This window comes from Fulmarus glacialis, unplaced genomic scaffold, assembly GCF_000690835.1.
Source record: "Fulmarus glacialis isolate BGI_N327 unplaced genomic scaffold, ASM69083v1 scaffold39965, whole genome shotgun sequence".
Taxonomy (NCBI): Eukaryota; Metazoa; Chordata; class Aves; order Procellariiformes; family Procellariidae; genus Fulmarus; species Fulmarus glacialis.
Genome location: NW_009214718.1, coordinates 5,806 through 15,143, shown reverse-complemented (window position 1 = coordinate 15,143; position 9,338 = coordinate 5,806). Strand labels below are relative to the sequence as shown.

The window sequence follows — 9,338 nt, the reverse complement described above, 5'->3', positions numbered from 1 at the left end:
CTTCAATGAAAATCTCACCCAACATCTCCAGACCTTCACAGGCAGGAGCTACAGTCACCAAACTCAAAGCCTAGGTCATGTCTGAACGCAGAGCTCTGGAGATCACAGCTCTGGGACGCTACTGGGAATGAGAAGAGGTTACTTTGTGCAACAGGAAGGCAGAGCTCCGGGGTGATTTACTGTACCAAACTGTAGCTGCACTGAGTATAAAATGAAACAGAATTTGCATAGCTCTCCGTTTCACAGAAAGCCAGTGACGGGGGGCGGGACGGCTGATCCTGGTAACTATTCACCTTCTGACATCAGAAATCTCCCATGCAGCGTACAAGACTGCTGTCGCGAAATCCCTAATCAAGAACATGAAGCTCCTTCCCCTCTTCAGCTGCGTCCTGCTTCACGCCCCCAGGTCCCTCTTTCTTTGTACTACAAGTGATGAAGTTTTTTTTCCAGATCACATGAGCCAGGATGAAGGGGGAAAATCCTGCCAGGAACAGAGATGGGCTGCAACTTGAACCTGATCAAGGGGAGATACAGAGCAGTACTCTGAGAGCTATATAAGAATGTGCTCGGCACAAGAGCAAACACTTTCTCAGGTGAAGGACTCTCATGATTCAGCCATGCATGTGAATGAAGACACCGTTTCAAGGAGGCTTGGAGCCAGTAACAAAACATGTTTGTATTTCATCATCGCTACCCTTGTTGTGTTACTCATCTTTGCCTTAGCCACCATCATGGTCCTAGTCGTTCAGAGGACGGTAAGCAATTTCTTACTTTATTCATTGGCTTTTTCTTTCTTCTTTTTTTTTTTTAATCTACTGCTTTCCAAAAATTATCCTACAGCCAGAAAATCAGTCACTGCCTCCTGTTATAAATGCACACACATGAATTAGGAGAGAGAAAGATGAAACAAAGAGGGACAGAAAAGAACTTTCCAAAAAGATTACTTTTCTCCATGGGCAACCTTAACTTCTAGCATGCAATTTCTGCTCTGTAAATGGAAGTGGAAAGCTCATAATCCAAGATGCAAGCCACCCTCTGTCCTGCCTAGTTAGGGGGAGAGGTGGAGAGAAGGTAGGTCAGTGTCTCAGCGTCTGCTACCTGGTTTTATATGTGTCTCCTGTCTCTTCTACAAAGAGTGACCACTGTCCAAGATGGTCTGGTCTGGTCTGATAGTGTCTACATGTGTTCCTCTGAAATATTGATAAATTTTAGTAAGGGGCATAACACACGACATCTCTATGTGTGACACTGTGGTGCTGTCTGCTGGGATGCACCGTGATGTGATGAAGCAGAGCTCTCTTGAACTACCCAGAGCACTGGATGGGGGCAAAGTAGCTCACTGTCCCTCTCTCTTTTGTCAGTCCTGTTCTTGGGTGTGATTTTTAATGCGAAAGTAGTTATAGCAAGGATGACTGAAGGATATAAATGAGGCAAGGTCTGACAAAAACAACTGTTTTCTCTGCCTACAGACATTTTTTCCTTCTTAAAATAAAGAGGATTGCTCTCAAGTGGATCTGGGGTTGAATGGGGAATCGGTGAGACTGTTACAGCCAGGGCAGAGGTAAAGGTAGTGGTGAATATAAGAAGTGCATTTCTAATCTTACCAGGAATGTTGCCATGAACTTTACTAGGGTAAAATGACGGGTTAAATGTTTTATAGGCTTTGAAATCTAATTGCAAAAATCTAAGTGCTGAAGTACCTCCACTACTATTCATAGAATGAAAGCACCAGTGTGGGGCTGCTGGAGGAAGTAGGCCATGGAAAACAAAATATGATCTTTCAGCTCAATATTCTTTCCTACTAAATTTATCCTGTGCAATTTGTGTGTCTGTGTATGCACATTACCCAGAAATTAAACCATGAAGGCTTGACTGATATGTCTTTAAGTTGCATCAGAGAGGAGTAATTTACCTGAAATCAGCATTCTTCCAAAAGAGAAGCAGTTTGGGCATGGTTAGAATGAGACATGTGGGTTTTCAAGTGATAAATAGTGGGACATTAAGGGAGATCTTTAAAATAACAGCCTGGGTAATTACAGAATTGCCACAGCTTTCCTATATAATGAGGCTTTCATTTGTACTTATTATGAAAGTAAGCATTATATTACCTCTCCATCAGGATAAACACAGTTACACTAGTTGCCAGAGGAACAATGTTACTGAAAGAGTCAAGGTTTTCATTTAAAAGAGTGATGACATTATTGCAGCTCTTTCGGAAACAAGCTTGGCCGAAGGAGAAAGTAGGAAGCTAAGGTGTGAGAGAAACACAAATAAAATTGAGCAGCAATTTTATGCTGTGAGAGGAATTTGGCAGTAATAGAGTAACTTCTGTTCTTGTTTTCAGGGAGCTGAAAGACCCCCAGTTCAGAAGCAGCATAGTCATGCTCCATCTGTGACTGGTCGTGAATTTCCAGACCAGGGAACAAGTGTTGATTCTGTGAGACAGGTTCCTCAAGAAACTCCAGGTCTTGCTCCAAAACCACTTTATCTCATGGTCACACTGTCAGCATAAGGCTAGGCACAAACTCCTTTGGTAAATATAGTTGTGGCTGGGCTGAGCATCTTGTAGTATTGACTTCAGCAGCTCCAGAACAGGACATCTGGGAGGTTCTTGTACTTGGAGTCCTGTGGCTATTGAGTCCTGTTACTGTAGGTAGTAGAGCATCATCCGTTGGCTTAATTATTTTCAATTGGCTTAATTATTTTCAATCCTCAAGAGAGGACCAACATTTTGTGTGATCCGTCTCTTGGCACGATCTGGTTTTCTCTCCAGATGTTGTCAGCTGGATTATGTGAGTGATCCTTGACCACAGGAGCAATGGTGGCAGCCTTATGCCCTCCCTATGCTGAGCTGCCATAGAAAATTTTATTTTCCTCTGTCCAAAGGAGTATTGAGGGCCTTAGGGACAATGCAGGCCTTGTGATCCATGTCTTGGGTACCGCTGCATTAAGAGGCGGCTTCTGGTGGCAAGCAGATCACACAGTGCCCTAGCCCCATTGCAGGTACATGGGAGCTGGCTGCTTGTCTTCCTTTTGATGAATTTACACTTTCCTATTTAAGATGGAGGAAGACGCTTTGGAAAGGGAAAATCAAACTGTGTAAAAACAAGGCATTCGCATCACCCAAAATCTAGGTGCTCTGAATAAGGGAAATCCAACATGAAAGACCAAAACAAAAAGGCAACCATGATTCCAAAGCTGCTTCTCTGAATCCAACAGCACTTTTAATCCACATTATCCCCACCCCCCGCATTTTCCAACACCCCAAGAAATTTCCTTTACGCCATGTTTTCAGGAAGGGTGGCACAGCACGTTAGTGTCAGACCTGGGGAGTGTCATTTTTTGGAACTAAGCTACGTTTTTTGGAACTAACTACGTGCAGAGCTGGAGTCAGTTCATTTCTTCAGCTTTCATCTGCAGAAACCCTTGGCTTCAGGCCATTCACTTGTCTCGATCTTTCACAAGTGACTTTATTTTTTTCTGGAATAAGAATAGTTGCTGTATGGCGGTCCATAGCCTTCATTTTTCTTCTTAACACTGTTATCAGAATGCTAAAACCTCCACCCTTCTGCCTGTCACGTCTCACTGTTGCTGGTTATATGTATATATACACATCTATGTAGATATTTATGTATATAGAGATATATGTAAAATCAGTGAAAGAGTATGGGACAGAAAGCACAAGACAAATATAATTTTAAGACACACAGACCTTAGCAAATCTTATGCTGTACTGGCAAGGTATGCTGTATCAGACACCTAGGCCACCTACCTCTATGAACAAATTCTGTGTGAATGTCCAAAATCCATAATCTGGGATGGTCCATCACTGCTCTGGATTTTGTAGACTTCACATTTTTAACCTCCAAACTGCGTGGGCAAATTTTTCAGCAGAGTTAAGGCACCAGTGTGGCAAATGAAAGAGTCAGTGCAGATATTTATAATTGCTGATCTAGTCTTTAAGGCTGCTGGAATCAAAAAAATAAAACCCCTTTAGCAGCGGGACTGCCGTAATCAGAAATCGCTCCTGCAGCACTTAGCATGTTCCTGCACTATCTATTTGGTGATTTATGTCTGCTTAAAAATAATCTTGCCCCAGGCTGCCCCAATCGGTGCCTATTGGCCCCCTCTGGTGGACAACCCTGACAAAAACTAAAAGAAAAAAAACCACCACAACACTGAAAATTTCCCCTGAAAGCAGATTTCCCACTCCTTGAACACTACAGGAAAATTACTGAGGCATTTTAGAAGAAAACTGTGCTGTTCCAACTCGTGCCATCGGTACTCTGTACAGTGACAGTCACCTGCTGTCTAGAGGTGTCACTTTAATAGGTTTTGTCAGTACTGGAAAAATTGAATTTCACACGGAGCTCTGTTTCCTGTGATGCTCATTATCAGATCAGCAGCGGGGACAGTGCTCTGCTTTCTGGAGTTTTTACATCTAGTTTCTACCTTCGCCTCTTGGCAACTCAGGGCCACCTACATCAAGTGCCACTGCCTTCCTTCCCCCTCATCCAGAGATGGGTAACGACGGTTTGAGGCTGAGCAGAAACACGGGAGAGTCTTGAGGCTTTTTTCCAAATTGCAAAACTTCCTTTGAGGACAGCAGTCCGAAGAGCTCATCCCCGCAGAGCTGTTGTGCGGACGACGTGCTCTTGGGAGAGCCCTGGACCTAGTTAAGCTGACCCCAGGGCAATTTCTGGGGGACTGCGGTTTCAGGGTGTGTTTTCTTGGCCTCTGGTTAAATGAATATTCGCAGTTCTGACACAGGACATTGGAATGACCCTCTAGCAGCACCAGTCTGTCTCAGCTTGGGAGAATTTCTTTTAAAATGATTAAGAGAAAGAAGAAAGAATTTACTTTCACTGGCACCTGATTATCATTTTCTCTAATGAAGCGAACTCGAATTATTCTGCTTGCTGAGTAAAGACTGAGATCCTTCATCATCAGCACCCAGATCACTCCAGACAGGGTGAAATTCATTGTCATGAATTCTTCCTGAGCTGCCACTGTAGAATTTAATCTCTTTGGGCTCCTACTGTGTGCCTCTTTGCATTCCAAATTACAGCACTCCATGCAATATTTTTGCTGTTAGAAAAGAAAGAAGTAACGCCAGTAAGATTTCAAACCACGACAGCAAGCTCTAAAGTTTTATTTGAATATCTACTCAATTGTCGCTAAAATAAATTGCGTTAGTATCTGCTGTTTTCACCCACTGGGAGACTTCCCAGGTGAGAACACAATACATTAGTACATTTTAATTTTGTTTCTGTTGCCCTGACTACAAAGCAAGCTGTGAGCCATCAGCCTTGTCCTGCACACCATCTCCGAGGGAGGCTGCAAGGTGAACACCTCACTGATGATAATGTCTCAATCACTTTACCAAACACTTCTCTACAGGAAGCAGCGGATCTGCTGCCTGATTTCATTTAGCATAATCTAGTTGGGGACAGAGCATCCCCTTTCTCTCATGCAAAAATGCCTTTAATTCTCTGCAGAGGGCAGAAATGCTCATACATTGCATTGAAAAGTAATACTTCCCTGCACCCTGAGTGCGTGTGAGAGAGACAGCCCAGTGCAAGGGTCCAAGGCAGGAGCTGAGAGGCTGTGGCAGATGGTCCTTGGGAGTGTTTTCAGCTAAGACTCTTCTCAGTCCCACATTTGATGATACGTGTGCATAGGAGCCGTGAGAGTTTGCAAGGGACGAGGACGTGTAGGGGACCAAAAAGCTTGGAAATGTGTGGTTTTCAAACTACAGCTCTAGGTTCCCCTTCTTCTCCTAACCCAGCAGCCTTCCGGTATACAGCTTAGGAAGATCATCTGGAGAAATACTGACTCAACAGATAACTCCTCCCCTGTGTTACATAGGTGTGGGGAGAGAAAATGAACAAATCATGTATTACAGATACCCAAATTACGAAGCACCTATGCCATCTCTGTCTGCAGGACACAGCATTTTGGCATTAGACCAAAGGATAACATTGCTTTGCCGTGAGCAGATGCAGCTCTACACTTCAGCCATGGTTGAAAATATGGTCGTGTTAGGCCAAAGTCTAATTAAAAATCTTCTTAAACGTTTAAGGCTAGAACATTAAGTACCACAAACAGACACAACATGACTTCTCTCGCTCTCCAACCATCTTCCTTCTCCCCGCACCACACGTTATCCTATTTACACACAGAAATGAAGTGCTTATGTTTTAAGACCACTATGGATGAAGCTGTCTCCCACCACGTGCATGATGTGCCTCATTTTTCCCAGGAGGTATTAGATGTTCTGCTAAAGCTGGTACCAGCTTCTCAACTTTCTTCTTCTTGGACATCCTAGTTGGTCACTGCAACAGGCTCCCTAGGGAAGTGGTCACGGTACCACGCCTGTCAGAGTTCAAGGAGCATCTGGATGATGCTCTTAGTCATATAGTTTAGTTTTTAGGTAGTCCTGTGAGGAGCAGGGAGTTGGACTTGATGATCCTTATGGGTCCCTTCCGTCTCCAGATATTCTATGATTCTATGATTCTATGTTAAATTGGGACTGGCCTGGTTAGCCCGCACAATTAGCCCAGGTAATTGGTATCCAGGTAAGAGGAGCTGGTTTAGGCTAGCCTGAGCAAAAACCACTCCCTGATACTGAAATCACTGTGAGACTGCCCGGTGAGTGTGAATGAAGGGATGTGACACAGAGTTTCAAGCACTGAGGCACTCTCAGTATCTTTCCTTGGCTGTTAGGAGTATTTGTTGGCTCCTCGAGGGCACTGATGGATGTTGATGAGCTGTCAGTGACTTTACTTGTGTGGAAGTGATATGCAAGCAAGCACAGGCTTCAGGGTTGCATGTTTGGATGGCAGAGAGGTGTGATAAAACAGAAGCAAGACCACAGATGAAACCTACCATATTTCACACTTGGAGCATGTTTCCTGAGAAGTTCTCAGGCCATGCTGGTTGAGGACAATTTCCCGCGCCATTTTGACACTTGGGTTTACATCCCAGCAAGAAGTAGGAGGAGAGGTGAAGAGGGACAGCTCTGTCACTCTCAGACCTGTGTTGGGGCTCTACAGCTTTTATTTTCATCCAGCTACTGGCTTCCCAGGGATGGACACTGGGTCTCAAGGTTGTCCGGTCCCACTCTGTCCTACTCTCTCCAAGCTTTGCAAGCCACAGAGTGAGGTTTTCAAGGCTTGTGCTTCCAAAACATCCCCAACAAAGACCGCACACATTTCTTACCACACAGAGAGAGTTGCTGACTGTGTCAGAAATGTACATTTTCTATGTTAGAAAAAAAGGGCAGTGATGAGGATGATATTTGAATGAGTGCAGAGAGCTTGCCAGACCTGTTTGCTCCACAGCAATCCCTCACTGACCTCTGAGGCTCTACAGGAGCCATACGCTCTGTAGCACCTGGTGCTGGCTCCCTGTGCATCAGGCTGAGTATTGCCTTCACGGCATGCAATGGAAACTTTTAAGATTGACTTTTATAGCAGGGTCATACTTGAACATGGGTATGCTCCCATAATAACCATTCCTTCTCTCGCTTCTCTTTCAGGCAGCTGATCCTGCCACGGAGGGCATCGCAAAACCTATCAGGACAGGTGAGGCACCTAAACTGACTATACATGCCATTTGTCTCATCTCTAACGCAAATATTGCCCAGGATCACAAATAAGCCAATTGTGCACATCTTAACATTTCACATGAAGTCTCTTCTTGGGGAAAAGCCAAGGTAGTGGGGAGAAAAAAAAAAGAAGAAGCAGCAAAAAGCTTTCAAATTACTCGGTACCTCCGGAAACCAGTGCATGGCTGAGGAAATAACATGTCTGAATCTGCCCTGAGGTGTCTTTGCAAGAAAGCTTTTTTGCCAGAGGATGTGAACATCAATCTGACTATTAGGTCTTATTTTAAGGACTGGCTCTTGCACATGTGGGCGTAATGTCCCTGTCTTCACAAGGCATGGGTGCAAATGTGTTGGCACATATTTCAAAAAAACTGAAACTCCTCCTGTACTCCTCTGGCCTGGGGCAGTTGTGTTTCCCACTGGTTTGTGGGGAAAAGGGAGGAGGGAAGGGGTAGGTCTAGAAGGGACAAGTGGAGACCAGCAGCAAGAGGCAAAGAGCAAGGAATTAAAACAGGCCGAGTATGAGCCCAGGGAGCCCAAGATAGGAAAAAAACTGTCTAACTAGACTAGCAGAGACAGTGTACCAAGATTCTGCTTCTCCTTAGTGTAAATTAGGAGGAGCACTATCTATCTCATTGACACTGCCTCCCTGGTTACACGGCCCTTAGCACCAAGTATTTTGACTTGCAAATACAAGTTCATACTCAGCCCCAGAGGGTAGGAGATACTCTACAGATGGGAAAAATGAAGTACAGTGTTCATCTAGAAGTGGTGGCAGAATGGGAAATTGAAGTTTGAGGTTCAGAGAGTCCTAATCACGTAACCATCTTTTCTGCAGCTGCGTTTTTGCACACAGGTGACATAACACATCATTTGGGCAACACATACTCTATCTTGGATAACTTTTGAATCCAAGACTTTTCTGTATTGGGCTTGTTTCATAGCCCACAGGTCTCAAAGTAGTCCCTGCATGTCACTGTGTCCTTTCTGAGAACTTCATATCTTGCCTAACCATCATTTTTTATGTTTTAAAATTCCTGTAACCTGGAGGGATTTTCTTTTCCCCTTAGGATGTCCCTAGGACTTCCTAAGCACATAATGCTTTCTCTCTATCAACCTAAGTAGCTCATTGAGTCTTTTTAAGTCTTTCTTAAGTCTTCTCGTGCTTTATTTTGTACCTGAAGTTCCTCAGAAATAAAGAAGGGTCTGAACATACAAGGCAGATTTGGATAAGGGCATTTGGACAGTCACATCACAGCCCCACTCCCAAAAGGTGTATCCCAAAAGGCACCCAAAAAGGAGCTTTGGAAACCTAATGGACTGCAAAGCATCAGCCTCGCTGCCCATGGTCCCCCATTGATGATGGAGAATCCCCAGCAGCTGTGAGGTGGTACAGCCCCAGAGCAGAACCTCCGCTCCTGTAAACCAGTGTAACCTCAGAGAAGTCACCAGAACTGTGCTGGTTTTCATGGCTGAGTTTTACCACCAGTTAGGAAGAGGTAGTGAAAGCTGTTGATGTGGAGTCTAATGACTGACAGGGAAGGAACCACAGAGACTGTATCTGTAGGTCAGTATTATTTCAAAGCAAAGCACAAGCAATACCTGGCATTCCCAGGGCTGGGAGGAGAGGTCTCACTAATCCAAAAGTGTATTGCAATATATATATTTTTTTTTTAATTTCATATCAGGCAACCTGTGCCAATTGCTTTTTCTCCTCATCAATAACTGG

The 9,338-nt window shown here is 44.2% G+C and overlaps 1 protein-coding gene across 1 annotated transcript; it reads left to right on the top strand.

Moving 5' to 3' along the window:
* Positions 1-560: 560 nt before the first annotated feature.
* On the top strand, positions 561-7,586 carry TNFSF8 (tumor necrosis factor (ligand) superfamily, member 8; the record flags this gene model as incomplete). The annotated part of the gene is made up of 3 exons (XM_009578646.1): positions 561-755; positions 2,345-2,437; positions 7,541-7,586. Coding segments are annotated over exons 1-3 (334 nt in total), but the record flags the coding sequence as incomplete, so codon positions are not given.
* Between the last annotated feature and the right edge of the window lie 1,752 nt (positions 7,587-9,338).